The sequence below is a fragment of the Canis lupus genome, chromosome 6 (genome assembly GCF_003254725.2).
Source record: "Canis lupus dingo isolate Sandy chromosome 6, ASM325472v2, whole genome shotgun sequence".
NCBI lineage: Eukaryota > Metazoa > Chordata > Mammalia > Carnivora > Canidae > Canis > Canis lupus.
In genome coordinates this window covers 61140534-61167254 of record NC_064248.1, presented here as the reverse complement: position 1 = coordinate 61167254, position 26721 = coordinate 61140534, and the positions used below count along the sequence as shown (strand labels likewise).

At 37.4% G+C, this 26721-nt stretch overlaps 1 protein-coding gene, 1 long non-coding RNA gene and 1 pseudogene across 2 annotated transcripts in view; 1 reads left to right on the top strand and 2 right to left on the bottom strand.

The window, feature by feature from the left end:
- Window positions 1-2932: 2932 nt before the first annotated feature.
- On the bottom strand, window positions 2933-4560 carry LOC112679178 (60 kDa heat shock protein, mitochondrial-like; annotated as a pseudogene).
- A 2649-nt stretch (window positions 4561-7209) lies between these two features.
- Window positions 7210-26721, top strand: part of LOC112640937 (uncharacterized) — a 37428-nt gene continuing 17916 nt past the window's right edge. Inside the window, exon 1 of the long non-coding RNA XR_003124362.2 lies at window positions 7210-7331. This is a non-coding gene — a long non-coding RNA (uncharacterized LOC112640937). The remainder of the gene's footprint in view (window positions 7332-26721) is intronic.
- The window catches only part of SELENOF (selenoprotein F), a 41769-nt gene continuing 26360 nt past the window's right edge, over window positions 11313-26721 (bottom strand). Inside the window, exons 3-5 of the mRNA XM_025417752.3 lie at window positions 26073-26136; window positions 14817-14866; window positions 11313-12423 (exon numbers count right to left, since the gene is read on the bottom strand). Coding sequence (XP_025273537.3) covers window positions 12292-12423; window positions 14817-14866; window positions 26073-26136 — 246 coding nt within the window. The 3' untranslated portion in view covers window positions 11313-12291. The remainder of the gene's footprint in view (window positions 12424-14816; window positions 14867-26072; window positions 26137-26721) is intronic.

The window sequence follows — 26721 nt, the reverse complement described above, 5'->3', positions numbered from 1 at the left end:
TTCATGATTTTGTTTGTATCCTTTCTCTTTTTGAGAAGTCTGGCTAGAGTTTTAATCAATCTTGTTAATTCTTTCAAAGAATGAACTCCTAGTTTCATTGATCTGTTCTACTGTTTTTCTGATTTCTATATCATAGATTTCTGCTCTAATCTTTATTATTTCTTTTCTGCTGGATTTAGACTTTATTTGTTGTTCTTTTTCCAGCTCCTTAGGTGTACGGTTGGGTTGTATATTTGGGACTTTTCTTGTGTCTCGAGGATGGCCTGTGTTGCTATATACTTCCCTGTTAGGACTGCCTTTGCTGCAACCCAAAGGTTTTGAACTGTCATGTTTTCATTTTCAATTGCCTCTATGTGTTTTTAAAATTCGGTAATTTCCTGGTTGATCCATTCATTCTTTAATAGGATGTTCTTTATTCTTGATGTATTTATGGTTTTTCCCAATTTTTCTTGTGGTTGACTTCAAGTTTCACAGCATTGTGATCTGAAAATATGCATGATATGATCTCAATCTTTTTTGTACCAATTGAGTCATGATTTGTGGCCCAGTTATGTGATCTCTTCTGAAGAATGTTCCATGTGCATTCAACGAATGTGTATTTTGCTGCTTTAGGATGAAATGCTCTGAATATATGGGAAGTCCGGCTGGTCCAGTGTGTCAGTCAAAGCCCTTGTTTCTTTGCTGATCTTTTCCTTAGATTATATGTCCATTGCTGTGAGTGGAGTGTTTAAGTCCCCTACTATTATTGAATTATCAATGAGTCTTTAAAATTTTGTTATTGATTTATCTATATGGCTGTTCCCAAGTTAAGGGCATAAATACTTAAAATTATTAGATCTTTGTGTTGGATAGACCCCTTTATTATGATAAAGTGCCCTTCTTTATCTCTTGTTACAGTATTTGGTTTAAAATCTAGTTTGTCTTCATGAGAGATACCTAACTCTGGGAAATGAACAAGGGGTAGTGGACGGGGAGGTGGGCGGGGGGGTGGGGTGACTGGGTGATGGGCACTGAGGGGGACATTTGGTGGGATGAGCACTGGGTGTTATGCTATATGTTGGTACATTGAACTCCAATAAAAAATAAAAATTAAAATTAAAATTTTAAAGTTAAAAAAAATCTAGTTTGTCTAATATAAGGATGGCTACTGCAGCTCTCTTTTGATGTCCATCAGCATGATAAATGGTTTTCCACACCCTCACTTTCAATCTGGAGGGGTCTTTGAGTCTAAAATGAGTCTCTTGTAAGCAGCATATTGATGGGTCTTTTATTTTTTTTAAATCCATTCTGATACCCTATGTCTTTTGATTGGAGCATGTAGTCCATTTACCTTCAGAGCAATTATTGAGAGAGATGAATTTAGTGCCATTGTATTATTTATAAAGTTGCTGTTCCATTCTGGTCTTTGTTACTTTTGGTCTCTTTTCCCACAGAAATATTAATATTTCTTGCAGGATTGGTTTAGTGTTCACAAATTCCTTTAGTTTTTGTTTGTCTTGGAATCTCTTTATCTCTCCTTCTATTTTGAATGACAGCCTTGCTGGATAAAGTATTCTTGGCTGCATATTTTTCTCATTTAGCATGTTGAATATATCATGTCCTTTCTGGCCTTCCAGGTCTTAGTGAACAGGTCTACTGCCAGACTTATGTGTCTACCCTTGTAGGTTAAGGACCTTTTGGCCTGAGCTGCTTTCAGTATTTTTTCTTTATCTTTGTGATTGGCAAGTTTCACTATATCAGGGTGTTGACCTATTTTTGTTGATTTTTAGGGGAGTTCTCTGTGTCTCTGTGTCCCCACCTGTTTTCTTTCTCAGATTAGGGAAGTTCTCAGCTATAATTTGTTCAAATAAACCTGCTGCTTTTTCCCCACTCTTCTTCTGAGACTCCTATAACATAGATATTATTTCACTTTATGGAATTGCTGATTTGTCTAAGTCTACCTTTATAATCTAATAGTCATCATTTCCTCTTCTTCTTTTCAGCTTCATTATTTTCCATCATTTATCTTCAGTATCACTGATTTGGTAACCTTTGTTCATCCTCATTTTTATGGTCCCCACCTTGGGGCTCCATCTTGGTTATGGCATTTTAAAATTTGGCCTGACTAGATTTTATTTCTTTTATCATTATAGTAAGAGATTTGCTAGTGTTTTCTATGCTTTTTTCAAGTCCAGCTAGTATCTTTATAATTATTGTTTTAAATTCTAGTTCAGATGTCTTATATATATCTGCATTGATTAAATCTCTAGCTGCAAGTATTACCTCTTGTTCTTTTTTTTCTGGGGTATGAATCTCTCCATCTCATCATTTTGTCCAGTAAAGAAAAGAAAAAAAAGAAAAAAAAAAAAAAAGAATAACAACAAAACAACCCCCCCCCCCCCCCCAGATCCTGGGTATGTTTTGGTTTTGGTTTGTTGTTAAAAGAAACTAGATCCCAAAATAGGAAAGAAATATATACATCTTTGTGTGTATATATACATCATTGTGTGTCCACTGGATCTTGCTTGATTTTGCAGAGGGGAAGATTAGACCCCTTGGCCAAATGCACCTTTCCTGTTTAAGTCATTGCAGAAGGTGGTGAGAAAAGCAGTTGGCAGGGCCCCTTCTGTTGAGTTCTCATTAATAACACTAAATCATTTCTTCTATGGGATTTGGTTTGAAAAATTTCAGCCAAAGGAAAACTGAAACAATTGGAAGTAACAACCCAGCCATGTGAGTGGTGCTTCCTGGGTGGTTTGTTGACCTGGCTGAGCCTTGGACGGCCTTGGGTGTTCCTGTCGTGGACAGCAGGGCATGGTTCCAGGTTCTGGACTTCATTGGGTGGCACTGATTTTGTTCCCTGAAGGTTCTCGGTACTGATGGGCAGGGTGCTATGGTGGCCACCCCCACTTCTAGCTCTAGAGCTGAAAATTTGTGCCCCCTACTCTTTTTTTTTAACTTTAAACAAATTTTTATTACACAAAGGTTGTCACATAATTGGATATTTTTCTACTTTGCATACAATTATTCTTACTCTCTACAGAAAGGCTGCTTAACTTTTTATCTGGTGATGGCAAACACTAAAATCCTGATTTTTAAAAGAATAGTAGTAAAAATGCCTCAGTGATTTAAATTGAAAGCAGTACATTGGTACATGGCTCTTGCACTCAGTTATCAGGAATGTACAAATGTCTTTTTATTCAAAATACAAAATAAATTATCTGTAGGCATGGACAATAACAGCAGTTAATCATTTTATGTTGTCAACTGAAACCAGTAACTGATGGTTATAGTGATTTTCTTAAACATCAGCCAGCCTTTTCTTCAGTCATTTCCTTCAACTGACTTCTCTGAAGTTGGTTGGTTGAGGAACACAGTCTTGAGCTTCCTCTCGCAGTTCATTAAGAATGGTAAAGCAAAAAAAAAAAAAAAAAGAATGGTAAAGCACTATTCTAGGAATCAGAACGTGCCACCTCCCATACCACCTCCCATTCCACCCATTCCTGGGCCTTTCTCTAGGAATTTCAGTGACTATAATTTCTGCTGTAGTTAACAGAGAGGCCACTCCAGCAGCATCCAATAAAGCAGTTCTTACCACCTTAGTTGGATCAATGATTTCTTTTTCCACCATATTCACATAATCTCCAAGCATAGCATCCTAACCAACTTCTGAGGAACTCTGCATAATTTTCTCAACTATCAATGATCCTTCAACACCTGCATTCTTAGCAATGGCCATTGCAGGAATTTTGAGTGTTTTCTTAATAGTTTCAATACCAACTCTTTGATCTTCATTAGCTGGAGTTATTGAATCCAAGGCTGGAATGCACCGAAGCAGGGCGCAACCCCCTCTCAGAACAATGCCTTCTTCAACAGCAGCTCTTGTGGCATTGAGGGCATCTGCAACTCTGTCTTTCTTTTCATTCACTTCAACATCACTTGTCCTGCCAACCTTCAACCCAGCTACTCCATCTGAGAGTTTTGCCAGACGTTCATTCAGCTTTTCCTTTTCATATTCACTAATTGTGATATCTAACTGCTCAATGATTTCTTGAATACATTTTTCAATTTGAGCCTTGTCACCTTTTCCTTTTTAAAAGCACGGCATCATCTTTGGTCACAATGACCTCTCCCACTTTTCCTAAGTTGTGAGGCTGAATGGACATCTTTGAGATTTAGAGTCAATCCTTCTTCCCCAAACACTGCACCACCGGTAGCAATAGCCATATCTTTAAGCTGGTTCTTGCTATTGTCACCAAAACCTGGAGCTTTGACTGCCACAACATGAAGACCACCTTTTAGCCTCTTTAAAACGAGTGTACTCAGAGCTTCTCCATCAACATGTCCAGCAATTGTGAGCAAGGCCTTACGGTGAGCACTGGCAATTGCAAGAGCAGGTAGGACAGACTGGACACTAGAAATGGTCTTTTCACTCAGTGGAACGTTTGTGCCCCCTACTACTCTAAAGTGAGCCCTCCCAGAAGAGCGATCGGTGGCTCTTGTGTCCTGGTTTCTGTCAGAACTGTGTTCACCCCGCCTGTGTCCTGGCGTTTTTATCTCAGGAATGTGACTGGCTTTCAAAACTCCCGGTTTTTTAAATTAATTAATTAATGTATGTATGTATATATGTATTTATTTATTTAAAGATTTTATTTATTCATTGGGGGGGGGGGGGGCAGAGACACAGGCAGAGGGAGAAGCAGGCCCCGTGCAGGGAGCCCGACGTGGGACTCGATCCCCGGTCTCCAGGGTCACGCCCTGGGCCGAAGGCGGGGCTACACCGCTGAGCCACCCGGGGATCCCCAAACTCCCGGTTGTAGGGATTCCCGAGGTCCCAGGCTCCTGCTTGGCGCGGCCTCCTCCCGGGCAAGCCGGGCCACGGCCGCTGGGGGCTTCGTGCCTGGGGCGGCGGGAGCGGGAGCCGGGGCCGGGGCCGGGGCCGGGGCCGCGGTTGGCAGGCCTCCTCCTCGACGCGCGCCCGTTCTTCCGGTGACCCCGGTGCCCCGGTGACCTCGGGGTCGCACGCGGCCTGGCTCACCTCCGCGGGCTCCTGCGGGGCTGGGGCGCCCGAGCACCTTCCAGGCACGTCCCCCAGCCTGGCTGACGCGTCCAAGAGTTCCGATTCTGTGCTCGGTGGCTCGCGATACTCTGTGGTGGCCTCCTGGCGGCAACACCTGGACGCCCCCCCCCAACCCCGCCCGCACCCGGTCCCCTCAGCTGGATCACACCACACTCAGGTCTCCGCACCTCCTACCGCCCAAACGGTGGTCGCTTCTACTTGTAGACTCGCCGCGTCGGTTTCCTCAGACCTCTGACTGGTTTCTCGGGGGCTCAGAATGACTGGGAACTACCTGGTTGTACTCAAGGAGGAGACAAGGTTTGGGGCCCCTCCTCCACCGTGACTCCTCAGCCTCTAGTCGCCCCCTAGTGCCTTTCTTCCTGCCTCAGGGCCCCTCAGTACCGCCTCTCCCCCCTGCAGGTTGCAGACTCGGGTGTTGAGGGCTCTCTGTCACTGTGTCTCTGTCTCAACTTGGCCTCCTCCATGTGGTCTCTTATCCTGTAGAAGCTGTTCCATCAGGCCTGTTCTTCGGGAGGAATTGCTCTATAAATAGGTGTAGACTGGGCGCCTCCACGAAGGATGTGAGTTCAGGGTCTTACGTTGCCATCTGGGACTGGAACACTCTCCGCGTTGCACTCCTGAGGCAGAATTCCTTCTAGTTCAGGAAACCTCAGGCTTTGTTGTTAAGGCCTCCAAGTGACTGGATGAGGCTCACCCAGATTACAGATTATATTAACCACATTTGAAAAAGTACCTTTATAGCAACATATAGTGTTTGACTAAACAACTGAGAACCATGGCATGGCCTGGCCAACTCGACCCATCACAAGAAGGAATGTTAATTATTTAAACCAAATCATCATACACGTTCATGAATGTGATCTTTATACCATTTATAAATAAGGTGACCAGAGAAACAGAACGATTGACTTGTGCTGTGACGGCAGGCAGGCGTCTGACATTGGTTTTAAGTATGGGACTGTCATGTAGCTTAGAGATGTTCATGTTGCTTTGAAAATTTGCAGTTCAAAACTGACCAAGTTGCTTTGCTCTAATCAGAAGTGTGAAAGTTTTAAGTCGCTGGGAATGTCTAACGTAGACCTAAAGCCACCTGTAGCAACTAAGAATTTCTCAAACAGCACTAAAAGCACATCTGAAGAAAAATGCTCAAGGAAAATAAAGACCCACAGAGGGTGTTAAAAAACAAAAAAGCCACCTGAATGCATTGGGCTATGCAAGTGTCGTGTTTTTAACAGAACACAATTCCAAAAATCCTTTGACACTCCTCCATTGAGTTCACATTTCCTTCCCCTGAATCTGGGGAAGGAAACTGTGCCTGTGACTGTCTGACCCATAGGATACGGTGGAAGTGACACCATGTTATTTTTGGGCCCAGGCCTTAAGAAATGGGCAGTTTCCACCTCCTGCATCTTAGAAGGAAGTTTTTTTTTTTTTTTTTAGAAGGAAGTTTTTGAACTCAGCCACCGCGCTGCAAGGAAGCTGAAGCTGCCTGTCAGTTTGCTAGCTGTCAGACAGATCCATCTTGGAAGTGGATCCTCTTGTCCCAGCTGATGCCTGATGGAGCAGAAATGAGTTATCTTCACTGAGCCCTGCCCAAAGTATGTATTTGAGAGTTAAATAGTTACAGTTTTAAACCATTAAGCTTTGGAGCGGCCTGTTATACAGCAAAAGAAACTTGACTAGGTGTTTGGCTGGGATCTGGGCTGGGCCTGTGGGGTAAGATCTAGCCAGTGCCAAGTGGATAGGCAGGAGGTAGAGATGGACAGAGATTTCATTCTATATGAGAAAGAACTGAGAGTTCTGTATTGTTGGACTGAGATACAGAGATAAAATATGTGGATTTAAAGAAGATGAGTTATGAAACCACAGAAATCACATCAGGAAGTCTGGGCTAGGGGAGCCGGGGTGGCTCAGTCAGTTAAGCAGGACTCTTGGTTTTGGCTCAGGTCATAACCTCAGGGTCATGAGATTGAGCCCCATGCCAGGCTCCACACTGTGTGGCCTGCCTGAGATTCTCTTTCCCTCTGCCCTTCCCCGCAACTCTCTCTAAAACAAATAAATGTCTATAACCCAGACTCTAGGGACTTAGGTCAAAGAGTATAGAAGGAAATTGAACCAGTCCCAAGAACTTTGGTACTAGTTACTATGGAGGTGGTAACAATAGAGATTATCTCAGATGTTGAGTCAAATAGTTCCAAGGCTGGAGCTCCACAATGTTTCAGTGGAGGTAGAATTGAGATTAGCGCTTAAAGATGGCAAGGAAGATGCCTGAGTAAGTATGAAATATTAGTTCCTATAACTAGTTAATATATTTTTTTAAGATTTTATTTATTTATTCATGATAGTCACACAGAGAGAGAGAGAGAGAGAGAGGCAGAGACACAGGCAGAGGGAGAAGCAGGCTCCATGCAGGGAGCCTGACATGGGATTCGATCCCAGGTCTCCAGGATCACGCCCTGGGCCAAAGGCAGGCGCCAAACCGCTGCGCCGCCCAGGGATCCCAACTAGTTAATATTTTAAGAATTCATTTAATGTGTTTACAAATGAATATTAGACTCTCATAAAACATAACATTTATGCTTAGGCTTCTCTTTTTTTGTCCTAAAAGCAAGTTGAAAAGTAGTTTTTTAAAATTTTTTTTGGGGGGTGGTGAGGGGCAGAGGGAGAAGGGAGTCTTAAGCAGGCTCCATGCTTAGTGTGGAGTCCAACGTAGGGCTCTATCTCATGATCGTGAGATCATGATCTGAGCCAAAATCCAAGAGTTAGACACTGACTGAGCCACCCAGGTGCTTTAGAGACATTAGTTTTTTTTTTTTTTTTTTTTAATAACTATAGTTGGGGAAGAGAAAAATGAAATCCAGTAGTAAAGTGATAGTAGGCAGAAGAGGCAGGTAAAATTGAGAGCATAAAACATATATAAAGAACTTAAAAAAGTTAATGAAGGGAAATGTCAAACGGACATCTCAGTAGTCCCTGACAGGGCTGTAAAACAAGCACTTTTAATGAGAGATCAAGAAAGTTAGGACTTAACAGAAATTGGAACCTTGTACACGGCTGCTGGGAATGCAAAATGGTGTAGCCACTTTGGAAAAGTTTGGCTGTGCCTTAATGAGTTAACCATAGATTGTATGACTTAGCAGTTCCCTTCTAAATGAAAATGTTTCTACAAACTTGTACATGAATATATATTGCTGCTTTATTCATCACAGCCCCAAAGTGGAAACAACCCAAATGTCTACCAAATAATGGATAAAATGCGGTATAGTCATACAAAGGAGTATTAGCCATAAAAAGCAATCAAGTACTGATGATACACCCATAATACAGATGAAGCTTGAAGACATACTAAATGAAAGACTCTAGATAAATGGCCAGCTATTATAGGAGTCCATTCATATGAAATATCCAGAATAGGCCAACCTGTTGGGACAGAAAGCAAGATTAGTGGTTGTCAGGCTGGGGTGTAGATGGCTGTGGGAGTCCCACTGCTAATGGGTATAGAGAGGATTTCTTTTTGAGGTGATGAAAGTGTTCTAAATTTAGATAGTGTGATGGTGGCAGGACTCTGAATATACTAAAACAGTGAGATGTACACTCTAAGTGGGTTTTATTTTATTTTTTTAAATTATTTATTTATTTATTTATTTATTTATGATAGTCACAGAGAGAGAAAGAGAGGGGCAGAGACATAGGCAGAGGGAGAAGCAGGCTCCATGCACCAGGAGCCCGATGTGGGATTCGATCCTGGGTCTCCAGGATCGCGCCCTGGGCCAAAGGCAGGTGCCAAACCGCTGCGCCACCCAGGGATCCCAGTGGGTTTTATTTTAAAAGACTTATTTATTCATCTGAGACGGAGAGATAGCATGAACAGGGGAAAGGCAGAGGGAGAGGGAGAAGCAGACTCCCCATTGGGCCAGAAGCCTGACATGGGACTCGATCCCAGGACCTGGAGATTATGACCTGAGCTGAAGGCAGATGCTTAACCATCTGAGCCACCCAGGCAGTTAAGTGGTTTTAAATGAATCTGAATACAAATGTTAAAGTTCTAGTCCATTCTCAGTATTCACAGTTCTATAAAGTTGCTGTAAATACTGAACTTGCAACAGACCACTGATCTCGGGGACATACAGGCAGGTTACGTTCCTGGAAGCCTCTCTGGTCACCAAATTTTTGTCAACCTATCTATAATCTTGTTTCATGTGTTTCAAATTAAACATTTTAATACATATTGTTGCTTTATCACCATTGAACTCATGGCCCACAGCTCATGTCTCAACAAAGCTTACCCAAAGTGCATTTTTTCCCTAAGGTGCATCCTAGCCTTCTTGCTCTTATTAGAAACACTAGACAGCACTTCAGCGCTGTGCTCGGGGGCCGTTTTAAAAGGCCTAATCACCAAAAAACACAAAAATGCAAAAAACTGAATAGACTACAAAAAGGATATTTGTTTACAGCATGAGAGCTGAACATGGCAGTGTGTCACCCTGTTTGGAGCTGGGAACGTGTGCACAGTGGTGCTGGGGGTGGAGGGGGGTGACTCAAATTTTTTTGCTGTTCTGTGCCCATCCTCAAATGACTTCAAAAGTGTCCTGGGTATTATGACTGTGGGGTTACAGATAATATTAACGAGTAGGTAAATTTGAAAATATGGAATTCACAAATGATAAGAATCAACTGTAGTTCTTCTACCAAACTCTTTTTTTAGGGGTAAGCTTCACTATCTTCATAATGCTGGACAGATAAAATGCTGTATTTGTGAAATAGGTTTTAAGAGTGGCTAATGGGAAAAGACTAGTTATAGAGGCTTCAGACAATTATTCTTAGTTTTATTTCCTCCATATTTTTATATAATCATGTCTCATGTTACTGACTTCTGGCAAAGGGCCAGGCCAGTATGAAGGTAAAATGTTCAGCAAAAGTCTACTCTGAATTTTTGATCACAAATGCAGGCAGGCCTTCTCCCAGAACAAGTCCTCAGTCACCACAGAATGTAATTAAAGTGTGTACTTTAATTTTCAAGTAAAACAAATACCTAGCTGTGCTATTTGGAATATAGCTCCTTCCCATGTATTTGCTTTCAGAAGTATTTTTTTTTTGCATTTTATTATCTTTAATTTTAGACTAGCTTTTAAGCCTCAAATCCTCTTAAAACAGGAAATGTCAGTTTTAGTTCATAGTTCTTTTTTAAGAAGCTTTTGCCAAATTCAAGAATTTAAAGATAAACTAACTTTTAGGTTATAAATAACATTTTGGCAGGGGAAACACATTTATAAACTGAGTATTATATATTCATATCTGTGAACCTGAATAAGCTACAAAATGGCACTTTTTGGATCAGAATTTGTATCTCTTTCCTGGTAATCATTTTGTCTTTTTTTTTTTTTTTTTTTAAAGAGCTTTTAGCTGTTCTTAGATTGGAACTGGTGATAAGTAGAATTTGGCTGATTAATTTGAACCTCCCAATTAACATAGTAGAGCTTGATGGATATTCATCAACCCACGAACTTCAAGCTCTAAGATACTATGGGATTCTTTAGCCTCGTTTGATCTCTCATAATAACTTGAATATAAGAACTTGAATAGTTTTTAAACTTCACTTTTTTTTAAACCAATGCCAGACACTCATTTAACTGGCTCTTCCTGCCCAGACAGCAGTCCAATTAGTTTCCTGTGCCAGTCTCAGAAGTTTTGAAGTTTCATCCATTCTATCCTACTGTTCATCTGTGTGTGGTAGCACCTCGTCGTCTATTTTTCCCCACTGTCCATGACTGGCTTCACCTTCGTCTTGCTCAAGTGATAATGGCCCTTGGGGATTAGTGCCACACCATCCAGGATCTTGCACTATCAAAACGATGGCTCTCATTACTCTAAATGATCAAAAATAGATCTTACTCTGTTTGCCAAGGCTACTCATAGTATTTTATTTTAACCAAGTTGCCTAGGGGTTTATTCTCTTCATGACTTTATAAATACACTTAAAATAGGACATAGTATAAAATGCTAGCAAAAATAACCAATCTCTTAAAAATATTCTATGAACATTTCCTGGGAGAGTTGTCTTTAAAAGACTTTCAAATATCCTTCATTAAGATGGTTTAATTCTGAATTTATTTTTAGTTTCTAGATTTTTAAGACTTTATCTGGAGATTTAGCTGACATAATAAAATTAGTCTAATCTGATAAGTTAGTAAGAAGTTTAAATGACCTAAACTCATTTGGATGAATGTTCTTGAACCAACCACCAGACAGAACGTCAAGCAAGAAAAATAATTTTTAATAGCTCATAAAAATTCTGCATTTTAAAAGCTATCCTTAAAAGAGATATCAATAAAAATGCATTCACAGAAGAAAGCACTTCAAGAAGCTGCTACACAAGTATAAAGAGATTTTACTCACAATAAGTTTGACACAGTGTAGCCATTTTAACATTTGGATAAAATAGGGAGAGCTTCTATGGAAAAATAAAAATGTACTGAGAATAAACATGAGGATAAATCAGAAGAATTTCAAATTCTCATTGATTTTTTTTTTAAACTTTATTTATATTTTGGTCTTAAACAAATGATTATTTCTGATTTTTCTGTAAGAGTGTGAAACACAAAATTTTGCTAAATATCAGATCCACACAAATCCTCCTGAAGGTTTTCTGTGTAGTCTTCATTAATGCAAATCTCTGTGAAGATACTCTTACTGTATCTTGAATCTGTTTTACAATAATAAAGCCATAAAGTTTTAATGCAATACATTCATTATGAACTATAACATTTCTATTAAAAAGAAAGCTGGGAGAATGAGAACCAGGCAATCTGTTGAGGCTCAGATCTTACTTGCTTTGTAGTTTTTGCTGATGCTTTCAAAGAGCACCCAGCACACGCAAGAGGCACAGTAGGCATCTCCCTTATTAACCTCCCTAATCTAAAAATCTGTTGTTTGTAAAACTGGACCAATTATTACAAACCATCATTTGCATAATTAGCCAAGTCTATTACAAAGCATTTCATTAGTGGTATCAACAAATGTAGAAGGATGGAAATCTATTGAAAACTGGGTTTTGTTAAGCTTGCCAACTCCTTAGATACCAAGGGCTGTGCTGCCACTTCACTGTTAATTAGATGTTTAATGCCTCAGAGACCAGGACTGATCAGAAGGAAGCAAAACTAAAATATTCTCTAGGTACTGAAATATTTCATTTGATGAAGTAACAAAAAGGTAGGACAAAATTTAAGCAAGATTTATATGCGCTCCAACTTTTCACTCAGGAATTCTTCTACACTGTCTGTGTTCCATTTGAGGATGCTTAGTTCTTCAGCAATGTTCCCGTTGTCATCCAAGAGCTTTAATACAGGGTCTGAACCACGAACATACTACAAAAAGAAGGACATTATTATTAGTATCTGCTTAGAAAAGCCTTCTCAGTCTCTACCAAAAACCAATCCAATCCAGCTTAACCCAACCTAATGGTAATAAAAAAGGCTTGTAGATAGATAATAGGTCTTACAGAATTTCAAAAAAATGAGAATTAAAAAATTACAAAAAAGAAAAAGACACCTAAAAAGAAAAACACCTGTTGGTACCAAGATGGTTTGAGATTTAAGATTATTGAATATAACAAATATTTATTACAGCACTCAAACTCTACATGAGCTTCAAACCTAATGGAGGCAGACAAGTTCAAAATTAGAATGACTAAGATTAATGTAGAAATAGGCTGTGCACACCAATTATCAAAATTCTGTACTGAATTTTAAAATTCTTTAAGAAATTCAATTCTTTTTTTGTTGTAATTCATTGTTGTGATGAGAATTAGTTTAGGATTAGGGGGAATTCTGAAACTTCAGACCCACTAGTTGACCCTAATATTCTGACAGAGAATCGAGAAATTCTAATTCTGGCTAAATGTGACCAACATGATCAACAAACACTAAACACTATCCCAACTCATTAAAAATCAATCTTCAATGCTAAATTAATTAGAACATAACCAAAAATATAGTAGTAATGATGAAAGAGGTTCTGAGAGCTGCCTTCAACAATTTATGCTTCAGTTCTCTTCAGTTCAGTTCTCTCTTCAGGTTGTGAAGACCAACTCTGATGTGATTAGCATTTGGTATATTCTCAACCCGTTTGTAATGAATCTACCATTACTAACTTAACCACTTTTGGTTAGATTATCTTAAAATAGTTTGTAAAGAGTTGACTATTCAAAAACTCACTTTAGTACACAAAAGATAAAAATTTACATAGAACATAGCTATAAAAATCTTCCACAAAATATTATCAAACCTAACCATGTATGAAGGAATTACATGCCATGACCAATTTGGATTTATTCCAGGTATACAAGCCTCGTGCAACATTTTGAAAATCAATTCTTGTAATATATTCCCACCAATAGGCTAAATAAGAAAAATATCAGTAGATGCCGAAAAAGCACCCTGTCACATGCTTCAAGGGACATTATGCTAAGTAGAATAAGCCAGCCATGAAAAGATGAATACTGCATGGCTCAACTCCTATGAAGTCTCTAAAAATAGTGAAAATCACAGAAACAAAGCAGAAGGGTGGTTAGTCCACGGGCTGGGAGGAGAATAGGGGAATTAGTGTTTAATGAGTATAGAGTTTGTTTTGCAAGATGAAAAAAATTTAGAGATCTATTTCACAACAATGTGAACTGAGCTGTATGTTTAAAAATAGTTAAGATGGTAAATTTAATATTATGAATTTGTCACAATTAAAAATTTAAAAAGTGGGCTAAAGATCTGAACAGATACCTAAAGGAAGATCTACAGATGGCAAATAGAATAATGAAAAGATGTTCAATTAGGGAATTGCAAATTGAAATAACAAGATAAGTACATAGTGTACTTAATAGAATGGCTAAAATGCCAAGCACTAACAATACTTAATGCTGGTGAGGACATGGAACCATAGAAACTCTCATAACTAGTGGGGAATACAACATGATACAGCAATTTAGAAGACAGATTGGGAATTTCTTACAAAGCTAAACAATCTGATTGTATAATCTAGCGACTGCGCTTCTAGGTAATTACGGTTAAACTGAAAACTTACGTCTATACAAAAATGTATATGGTAGCTTTACTCATAATTGCCAAAAATTGGAAGCAACCAAGATGTCCTTCCATAGGTGAATATAAAAACCATGGTACAATAGAATCTTCATACTATTTAGTGTTAACAAGAAAGCTACAGGAAGATATGGGAAGAACCTTAATTGCATATTGCTAAATCCAAGAAGTCAATTTGAAAAGGCTACATACTGTATGATTCCAACCACATGACCTTCCGCAAAAGGTAAAACTACAGAGACAGTAAGATCAGTGGTTGCCAGGGGTTTGGGGTAAGGGGTGGGTCAAGAAGAGGTATGAAGAGGTAAAGCACAGGAGACTTGTAAGGCAATGAAACTATTTTGGAAGATATGAAAATGGCGCATATGTGCTATCATATACATTTGGCAAAACTAGAACTGTAGGATACAAAAAAATCCTAACGCAAACCATGGAATTTAGTTAATGTACCAATATTGGTTCATTAATTGTACCACATAAATGCAAGATATTAATAAGGGAAACTGGGTGGGGAGATCGGAGTAGTGAGGGGGTATATATGGAAGTAGCCTACTTTTGGATCAATTTTTCTGTATACCTAAAATTGTTCTAAGGTATTAAAAAAAACTTGAAATATTTTAATTAAAAAACTGGAAAAAAAAAAAAGAATCCCATTAAAATCCTCTTACCTTGATTTGTAGTCCTCTGAATAGTTTGGGTTTGTCACTCCTGACAAAAGCTTAAGAAAAAAAGATTCCAGTTATTCACTTCCAAACTCAAGCTAGCCACAAAGATTAATACAAAAGGTACAGATACACTCAATAAAACATGTGATCATATATATATATATGAAGGAAATTCAACCATATAAATGGAAAGGCATTTTATACTATTCAATGAGAATAATATTTTAAGATGTTAATTGTTTGACACTAATAAAATCCCAAATTCTAAAGGGGTCCTGAGGCCTTGGGAAAATGGTAGTAAAGCTCTAGAAGAATAAATGTTTAAGAAGTCTGGGTAGTTTAGAAAAAAGTGAAATATGGGAGAAGAATTTGTTAATAGATAATGTGATACTGATACCAGGATAAAACAGATTAGGAAATCCAAAGAGATTAAAACTATCAAATCAGAGAGGGAAGGAGAGTGTGTGTGTGAGTTATTTAACACACTAGAGAAAGCTTGTCATTCAGATATAAGATTTTCAATTCATTCAACAAATATTTATTGTAGACCTAACTGAATGCCAGACAGCAGAAATAAAGCAATACAAAACATGATTCTTGCTCTTATAGAGTTTACAGTATAGTGAGGGAGAGAGATGCTAAGTCAATAATCACATTAATAATTTCAGCTGTGATAAGTATTACAGACAGGTTAACAAAAACAACTTGAATATGGAATATAAAACTCTTCCTAACCATGACCGTACAGGAAATGCTTTATTGATCTGCCTATACAAAAATGAAAACTTCAGGACAGTTAAACACTACTAGAAACAAAATTAAAAGTAAAAATGATATACTGGGGAGAATAATCTCTAACATAATGTATAGAAGTAAATAAGAAATTCATAAATAAGAAATATGCATTAGGTGGAGAAATGGACTAATGTACAGATACACAAATGGTCAATGAACATTTGAAATAAATGTTCATCCTCACTGAAAATCAAATGTCAAAACAGTGAGGTACCCTCACTCAGGGTGCCAAAAGTTAAAAAGAATTATTTAAGGTTGGGGGGTGGAGAGACGGATTTTCTTGGGGGGTTACTTGTGGGAGAAATAGACACATATTTCCAGAGAGGTATTTATCAAAATGAACCCAAAGTCCTAAAACGTATATATTCTTTAAATCGGAAAGTCTACTGGTAGGCATTTCTGTATTGAGGAAATAACCATACAACATACTGCAAAAGATATATAAACTACTATTAACCACTCCTAGAAATGCGGGAAAAAAATCCATATGTATAAGAAGCTACAGGTTAAATAAATGAACATGGACCACACTATAGAATGCTTCCAATAATTAAAAATTAATCTATTTAGTGACATAGAAGCAAACTCATAAAAGGCAAGTCTGGGATCAGTTTTTCTTATGGTTGTTATAAAAATTTTTAATTTATTCATGAATCTTATAACCCTTAAAAAATGTTAACTATTATTTTAATTTTAATAAGGGGTTATATTTGGAACATAGGATTTGGGGAAATTTTAAACAAATGTTTTCCCTTTTTTGGGTTGTTGATCTATATTTTACCAATTTTTTTAGTAATGATGTTGAATTTAGAACATTTTTCTAAAAATAACATATTTCATATTGATACTCGATAGTTCTTAGATTTTATGGTATACAGGCTTCTGAGAACTTATTTTTTAAACTTACAATTAAACTAGCAATAGCTTTACTGACATGTTTTATTACAAAGGTCTTTACCTGCATTTAGGACAGTAAAGCAGTAGTAAATAGTTTTTGTTTTTTTTTTTTTAATTAAAGACTTTATTTATTCATAGAGAGAGAGAGAGAGAGACAGGCAGGGGGAGAAGCAGGCTTCACAGGGAACCCGACGTGGGACTCGATCCCGGGTCTCCAGGATCACGCCCTGGACTGAAGGTGGCGCTAAACTGCTAAGCCATCTGAGCTGACCAGTAGTAAACAGTTTTTAAGGTTCAGAACTTGTTGAAGAGATTCAGATATCCTATCTATATTTCCCCTGCAGAATTTAGTTCAAAGTAAAACCGATGGTCAGTCTGCTTGTTAGAATTTCTTCTCGATTAACTTCATCCTTTAGGATTTATCCAAATACTCTGCAGACTCCTGAATCCCTGAGCAAAGACAATCTCATGATACCTTGTTGCATTTTATAGCATCCCTTTGGGAACCGTGGTATGTACACCTTTGCAAAACACAGGACACTCCTGCATAAGAAACTTATCTAGGGAAAGAACTGTTCTTACATATTTTGTTTCCATTAATAGAGCCTAGCACATTTAATAATTTTTAATTCAAAAGATTTTTAATAGGCTGAAATGAACAAATTTAAATTTAGTATGAGTCACTAATGACTGTTAGTTTTTTGCTCTGTTCTGCTAAACACAGATCTATAAAGCCTACTAATTTTGAATGAGGGGAGTATCTGTTAAAATACCCTGTAGTAAGTAGCTTAATGACATTTTATAAGCTGCGAATTAATCTTTTAACAGATACTTGGGGGGTTTTATGTACACAAGGCACTAAGACAGGGTATACAAGAGTATAAAACTTGCAAGAAGACTTCACAGTAACTTATTTTCTACTATTTTAAAATTAGCTCAATAACATCAGTTTGAAGATTCCTAAAGAAATCCAGTCATTGCATTTCCAGAAAATGTTCAAATATACAGAAGATTAGAAAACACAGGGAATGTTTCAACTTTTCACTGGATTCTTATCAGCATGTCATTTACACAGCAACACTGGAGAGGAGCTTATTTTTGCTATACATATTACTCAAACTTGTAGAACTCTTATATTTCAGACTCTTCAGAGTTAACTAAAAACAATACTAAAATCTATCCTCCTAGTTCCAAAAAGAGGATAAAATTGGAGATGGGATAATAGAAAGGATAGGTAGGTCTTGAAGTTAAAGAAAAATGTTTGAATTTATTTCCAGAATAAACAAGTGAAAATACAAATGAAAAAAGACAATATACTTGGCTAAATGTAATAATATACCTTTGATCACATCAGTAGTCATAAAAGGTGCTCTACATTTTAAGATTTGATTATAAGGGCTTATAACAAGTATGGTTAAGACTTGTGAACTATCACATAAAATTATAAGACGACAATTAGATGGTTTCCTGTTGATAAAAATAACCATCTGAATCAAAATATAGTCTAAATAAAAATGTCATATCATACCCAGAAACAACAATACACTAGAACTGAATTCTCAACTATGCTCAAGAAAGCTTCTGGGTACCTAGGAGAGTACACCCAAAATAAAAATTTACTATTGTATACAAACCATTTGGAGTGTAGAATTAGGAGTCATTTGGGTCTTCTCAACAAGACCATTTAAAAGCACTTGGAAACATTCTGAGAAGAATAACTTAAAAACCTGAAAGAATCTAAGGAAACCAGAGGTACGATAATGAAGACAAGACAAACTAAAAACACGACTTAGTGCAGAATGATGAAGTCAGGAAAAAAATGTTTATAAGTTCACCAGGGATGTATTAACCAATGTAAACACAGGCTTTTCACTTGATTTCCATTTGTCACAAATGGGGGAATTTGTGAATTCGATAAATTTTGTAAATCTACTCATCCATTCAATAAATATTTGAATTTTCCTCCTTTTTTAAAAAAGATTTTATTTACTCATGAGAGCAAAAGAGAGACAGAGAAAGAGAGGCAGAGAGAGAAGCAGGCTCCATGCAAGGAGCCCGATATGGGACTTGATCTTGGGACTCTAGGATCACGCCCTGGGCCGAAGGCAGATGCCCAACCACTGAGCCATGCAGATGTCCCTTGAATTCCTCTTAATACAAGGAGTGGTGTTTAGGTAGATTCTGGGTATACTGATGGAAATTTTTTTTTTTTAAATTCTAGGCTTTAAGGAGTTCCTAGTTTGGTAGAGGCAAAAGACCAACAAAGCAAATAAATACATAATAATATTTTGTGGCAAGTGTGGAATATAAAGGTGAAAAATTCTGTCTAAAGGCCACAAACAAGAATGCTTGAACTAAATTTTGAATGAATAGCAGCATGCCACAAGAACTGGAAGGGGCATAAGTCAGGAGGAACATGAAATATGTGCAAAGCCTTAGAGGTCAGAGCTCCAAGAAATGCAGACAGTTGTGCGTGTGAACTAGAGATGTGAACAAGAAATGAGAAAGCATGTTGTGATGGGTCTTGTATGGGAAGCTACTGAGTTTGATGTTTATACTGTACATGATGGGGAACTATATATATATATTCTAAAGATTTTATTTATTTATTAATGAGAGACACAGAGAGAGAGAGAGAGAATGAGAGAAACCGAGACACAGGCAGAAGGAGAAGCAGTCTCCATGCAGGGAGCCTGACATGGGACTCGATCCCAGGTCTCCAGGATCAGGCCCTGGGCTGAAGGCGGTGCTAAACCGCTGAGCCACCCGGGCTGCCCCGTGATGGGGAACTATAGAGAATTTTAAATAAGGGGCACAGAAACCAAATGTGTCTACTGGCAAAAGTCTTTTTTTTTTTGGCAAAAGTCTTTTTTGGTAGTTGTATAGAGGATACAACAAAAGAAGGAAAAGGGAATAGAGATACCTCGACCATATAACAAGTAATCCTTCTGGAGAAAGATGCCAAAGGCTAGATTAAATTCACAGAGAAGGCCGAGGAAATAAGATGTGAAAGTTCTTCAGGAAAGGAAGAGATACCATTTGGTGCCTACTTGGGTATGAAGTGTTAAATAAAGGACAGTCATGATTCTTGTACTTTATGCTTTTGCTTGTTGATATTGCCATTTATGGAAACAGGAGAGAAGATGGTACACTTTTATAAGAGGAGTATTAATTCAGTTTTTGGAAAGGCCTCTCTACCAAAAATGTGGGCCACAACCAGGAGGATTATTAGAAATGCAGAATCTCAGGATTCACACCAAATTTACAGAATTTACAGTCTACATTTAAGAAGATCTTCAGATGATTCCTATGTACATAGGCTTAAGGTATCTACAAGATATACAAATGAAAACGTCCACTTGCAGTCAGAAATGTGATTTCTAACAGAAAGGTGTAACCTAAAGCTATAGATAGGAGTTATCAGGAAAATGCTGTAATTGGAACAGAGTGGGACACTGAGGAGAAAAGAAGAAAACATAAAGATAGACCCCAATTACACCTACCATTTGAAAGGTGAGTGGTAGATGAGATGCCAGGAAAGGCAGATGGAAAGCTTGTTAGATTTAGGAAAAACTAGGAGGTAACAAATTCACACAAGTAAAGGACGAGTTTCAAATGCTACAGTCAAGTAAGATTTAACAGTCAAGAGGTAAAATGGTAGAAAGAGATGTCAGAAAGTCACAGCTAGAAGAATGGCTGGCAGCAAATAAAATTTTGCAGAGTAGAAGTCAGGCTGTAGCTATAACTGATACACTAATTTGAATTGTTTTTACTTTTTAAAGATAAAGGAGTATAAAAATGCCTGATGGTTACCAATAGAAATTTATTACCTAAAGAGAGTGTAAGTTAAAAAACAATACCCACGATTTAATATCCTCAGTACTGAAATAGTGCTTGACACATTGTAAGCACTCAATGGCTTACTCTGTATTTGTTGGTGCCACACACATACTAAGTGATTTAGGTGTGTTATTTAATCCTCAAAACAATCTCCTGAGTTTTTACTGATTTAATACCATCTATTACCCATTTTATAAATGAGAAATTGTGGTAAAGCGAATACTAATGAACTACTTCTAGCAAAACTCCGATGTAGCTTCATAACCTTAGGTATCACTGGTATGAGAAATTGGTATGAGTAGTAAAAATCTGCTATCTCAGTTCTACATTATTTTAAAACTTTTTTCTGCCTTCATAGGTATAGGATTCTTTTTTTCTTAAGGTTTGTTTGTTTGTTCGTTCGTTCATTCATTCATTCATTGAGAGAGAGCAGAGACACAGGCAGAAGGAGAAGCAGGCTCTATGCAGGGAGCCTGATGTGGGACTTGATCCCACATCTCGGGATCCCACCCTGAGCTGAAGGCAGCCGCTCAACCGCTGAGCCACCCAGGCGTCCTGGTATATGATTCTAATAAGGAACTGGCAATCTATGGCCTGAGGTCCATAGTCTAGACTGCTGTAGTAAGTACAGTTTTACTAGAACAAAGCCCATGTTCATTTAAAAATAGTCTATGGCTGCTTCTATACTACAAAAGTAGAGTTCAATAGTTGTAGCATCTATCTTTGTTGCCTGTAAAGTTAGAAATTTTTATTATCTAGCCTTTCACAGAAAAGTTTGCTTAGATCTACAAAATTAGGGAAGACCTTTTTTTTTTGAAGATGCCCAACCATTGAGCCACCCAGGCATCCCCCCAAAAAGGGACTATCCAGAACTAGAACTCTGCGCAATGGTGGGAAAGCTGCTGGCACTCTCTCCAGGTTGGAGGAGCTGGGTGAGTGCCATGGTTTATGTTTTCCCTCTACCTTTAAAAATTGGATGGGAGGGTCCAGATACCCTAACCAGCCTGTTGCTTCAGTAAGTCCTGGGTCCCTAGCCCACACCAGCCCCAACCACCCCAAAAAAGCAGCTCCAGCACATTGCACATCAGGACACCCCTGGTCAGTGCTCACTATAGATCCAGTAGTTGTGCCAATGTGACACAAACACTGGCTTTCTAAGACGGCCCTGGCACAAAGCACACTGGGGCCTCCTGGCTCTCACCTGGTTCAGCTTTATTTTTTTATTTTTTAAAGATTTCATTTATTTATTCATGAGTGCGCGCGCGCGCGAGAGAGAGAGAGAGAAAGAGAGAGAGAGAGAGAGAAGAGAGAGGCAGAGACACAGGCAGAGGGAGAAGCAGGCTCCATGCAGGGAGCCCGATGTCCCCAGGTCCCCAGGATCACGCCCTGAGCCGAAGGCAGACGCTGAACCTCTGAACCATCCAGGTGTCCCTGGTTCAGCTTTATAAGACATGCTTCTAAACAACCAATGGGTCAACGAAGAAATCGAGGAAATTAAAAAAAAAAAAAAAAAAAAACCATGAAGACAAATGAAAATGAAAACTGACCTGTAAACAAAACAAGAAAAGTTTCAATATAAACTTACACTTAAACTAGAAAAATAACAAACAAAACCCAAGGTTAGTAGAAGAATAAATATTAGAGCAAGAGTAAATAGAGACTAAAAATACAGTATAAAAGATCAATGAAACTGAGTTGGATCTTTGAAAAAAATAATCAAAATTCATAAGCCTTTAGCTACACGTATCAAGAAAAAGAGGACTCCAAATCAGAAATAAGAGTAGAAGTAACAACCAAAACCACAGAAAACCGAAGTATTTTAGGAGACTACTATGAAAAACATACGTCAACAAACTGGACAACCTGCAAGAAATGGATAATGTCCTAGAAACACACAAAACTGAATCAGGAAATAAAACAGAAAACCTGAACAGAATAACTCCTAAAGGAATTGATCTAGTAATCAAAAAACTTCAACAAACAAGATTGACAGCAGATGGATTCTACCAAGTATTTCGAGATTTCATAACTATTCTCAAACTATTCCAAAAAAGAGAAGAAAAGCTTACGAATACATTCCACTAGGCCAGTGTTACCCTAATACCACAAAAAGGAAATTATAGGTATCTCTGATTAACATTGATGCAAAAATCCTCAACATATTATTCAATCAACAATAAAGGAATCATTGACCACAGTCAATGGCATTTATTCTAGTGACGCAAAGAAGGTTCAATAGTTGCGCATCATTCACTTTGACATACTACATTACTGAGAGAAAGGATAAAAACCAAATGATCAGCTCAACAGATATAGAAAAAACTCTCAACAGGGATTCTTGGGTGGCTCAGCGGTTGGGCGTTTGCCTTTGGCTCAGGACGTAATCCCGGAGTTCCGGGATTGATTTCCACATCGGGCTACTATTGGAGCCTGCTTCTCCTCCCTCTGCCTATGTCTCTGCTTCTATGTCTGTCATGAATAAATAAATAAAATCTTAAAAAAGAAAATCAAAAATAAAAACCTCTCAACAAAATGGGTTTAGAGGGAACATAATACAAGCCAAAATTAAAAAACCCAAAGCCAACATCATACGCAACAGTAACACACTGAGAGCTTTTCCTCTAAGATCCCAAACAAGACAAGGATGTCCACTGCTGTCTTGACACTTTTATTCTGGAGGTCCTAGCTGCAGCAATCAAACAAGAAATAAAAGGCACAGAAACTGTTAAGAAGTAAAACTGCCAATTTATGCAGATGACATGATATGCTACTATTTGCAGATGACATACTTTATATAGAAAAACCTAAAGACTCCCCCAAAAAACTCTTAGAATTGATAAGTGATTTCAGTAAAATTTCAGGTTATAAAATTAATATACAGAAATTGGTTGTATTTTTAAACCTTAACAGTGAAGTAGTAAAAAAGAAAGAAAATCCAAGCAGAAATAGACAATAAATACAGAGAACTGATGGCTGCCAAAAGGGGTGTGTTGGGGGGGGGTGGGGGATGAGTAAAATGGATGAATGGGAGTGGGAGTCATGGGTTTCCAGGAATGGGAAATAAGTGTGGAATACAAAATAGAATATTACTCAGCTATAGAAAAGAATGAGATCTTTCCATTTGTGACAACATGGATGGATCCAGAGCAATTAAGCTAAGTGAAATAGGCCAGATGAAGACAAGTACTATGTGAGTTAGTTTGAACAAATGTGGAATCTGAAAGAAAGTGAAATAACCAAAAAACAGATTCTTAAATACATAGAACTGGTAGTTGGCACAGAGGAAGTAGATGGAAGTGTTGGGTGATTAAGGAGATTAAGAGATACTACTTTAAAGTTATAAAATAAATATTAAATCAGATAAAAAATAATCATATTATAATAACATTGTAGGATGTCAGATGATCACAATTATTGGAGTTAGCATTGTGTAATATAAAGAATTATCAAACCAAGTATGTTGTACACATGAAACACTATGTCAATTATACTTCAATTATTAAAAATGTTAAGGATTAAAAGAAAAGCATTCATGCTGCCCTTTCTACTTACACAACCAAAACATGGAAATTAGAAGAATCTTAGGAGTTGGATCTATTACTGGCTTTGGAATATAATCTGAGACTTTTTTTTCCCCCACCAACACTGAGTGGTTTAAGTTCAATAAAATGTCTCAAAATTTGGTTCTCCTTTCTGGAATAACTTAACATTAATTTACTTCTCTCTTTTATGACATAGGTATTTTAAATTAAGTGAATTTTAAAGATTATAATTATTATTTTTTTATTTTTAAAGATCATAATTATTAAGATAAAATATAATGAAAGTTATGATAATCCAGAGCCTACTGGATGTTGATGACAAAGACCATACTGCAATGAGGACATGAAGATTAGCTTGGCATCTGTAATTATTTTTAGTTTTTTTTTTTTTTTTTTAAGAATTTTATTCATGAGAGACACAGAGAAAGACAGAGACACACAGAGAGATGGGCAGAGACAGAGGCAGGGGGAGAAGCAGGGTTTATGTAGGGAGCCCGATGTGGGACTCGATCCCCGGACCATGGGATCACAACTTGAGCCAAAGGCAGATGCCCCACCGCTGAGCCACCCAGGTGTCCTGGTATATGTAATTATTGTAAAAAGTGACAACTGTCCTTCATGCACTATTCCACAGTATCTTTAAGATAATGAGTCTAAAAGTGGGAATATAAAAATGGCTATACTTAAAATACACCAGTTTCTTATGGACTCAGAAAACACTGGCATTATACATAATTATACTGAATATAGTTATGCATTACAGAAATAATTATTTTCACTCAAAAAACCCTATTATTTATATGTAGAATTAAAATCCAATTGTTTTCAAAAAGAAAAAAACAGTATAACTACATGTACCCAAAGTACGATATTTAACTATGCCTATGAAATATATATAATTAAGTTCCACTACAAGGACTGATAAACTCCACTCAAGTTTTCTGAAGACTGAACTTCCAACTGTAGAAATTACCAAAGACATAATAAAATCTGGTATCATGAATAAGGTTAATTGTGGTATCAAAGCTACTCTTAACATCATGAAAATCAAAGTCACAAAAAATTATTAAAATAAGTCAGTAAATATGAACAATATAATTGAAAACAATTTCTAGGAATAAGAGTGATCAAACTATCATTGAGAGACTGGATATAAAAACCAAAAGCAACTATGGTACAATTTAGAGTGTGGTGAAGAAGGAAAAAAAAAATTCAGCACAAGGAACTAGATATATTCTGTACTATATCAGAATGTGTTTATTCTGACAAAGAATGTATTTTGTATTTAATTAGATGTGTATCTGCTTTGGGCTACATATAAAATGTCCCCAAGCCAAGCTATTATTCTAATACATTTGTGCCAAAAAGAACAATATATTATTATAAATAATTCTAGGTCAGCAATAAAGGGCATGTGTGAATAAAGGTAATTTTATAAGATACTAAATCCAAAAAATTCTCTTGCCATTAAGTAAACAAGGTGAGAAACCATGAGGAAATCAGAAGTAAAAATAAGGTATATAAATAGAGCACTTACATATTTCAGGGAAAAAAAAAAACCCAAACATTACCTTTATACAATTTCAGCTTTACAAAACTGATTTTCAAATGACATGCCAGGACAGAATAGAAAAGTCTTAGTCCAAGTCTTCTGGAGATGCAAAGCTCCATTACTATTTGATATCAACCAAAAGAATATATTTGTACAATTATTCTTTCATATATTTATCCTTAAAATTTCCTGTGACAACTTACATGGATGACTGCTTCTCCTCTGCACTTCAAGTTCTATGGTAATTAATTATCTCTTGACAATTAGTCATTTTGTATATAGGTCTTATCTCACTCCAATTGTTCCTTATGAGGTTTTTATATGAATCAAGTTACATTTAAGATAGAATGGTATATTAAAGAGATTACACTTATATCTGGTAAAACAAAGGCTCTCCTAAGGAAATAACCACTTCATCATGTGATGTATCAGGTATTATGCCTGCTGCAAGTAACCTTGTATTCAACAATTACTATAAAACTCTACCTCCATGAAAATAAATGTGGAAAAATACATTGAGAAAGTTATAATCCTAAAAATTCTTATTCTTGGGAATATTTAATGAAATTATTCTTGTAAAATGTTCATTTTAAGTTATTACAGTGAGAGTTTACTGGAGATGATTTTACATACCTTGGACTTGAGGGAACCTCCCCAATTTTCATCCACAAACTTCAAGAATAGCACCTGCATAAAGCTGCAAAAGGAAAAAAACAAGAATCTAAAAAACTGGTATAATCTTTATTTTTAAGATTTCATTTATTTTGGAAACAGAGAGACAGCACAAGCGGGAGTGGGAGGGAAAATGAGAATCTTTCAAGCAGACTCTGCACTGAGCATGGAGCCTGATGTGGGGATCGATCTCGTGACCCTGAGATCATGACCTGAGCTGAAATCAAGAGTTGGAAGCTTAATCAACTGAGCCACCCAGATGCTCCCTGTTATAATTTTTAAAATATAGTTATTTCACAGCATAACTATTAAACATAGAGTCTAATGTTAGGAGTTGGAGAGAACTATGTAGTTCTAGGCCGACTGAAGAGGAGATAGAGGCCCAAGGATATTAAATGATTGAGGAATTTAAGCCCTACTTGGAAAAAGACTGAAGGAGATGTGTTGAATTGACCATGATTTGAACTGGTAGAGTTTTAGAATGCTAGACTGAAGATAGGTTTGTATTCATCTATCCAACATAGATACTTAAGGAGAATTCTTCCTGGTTGCTGTTAAAATTAAGCAGTCACGGTTTTAAAACAAAACCCCAACACCTTTAAAAAGTAAT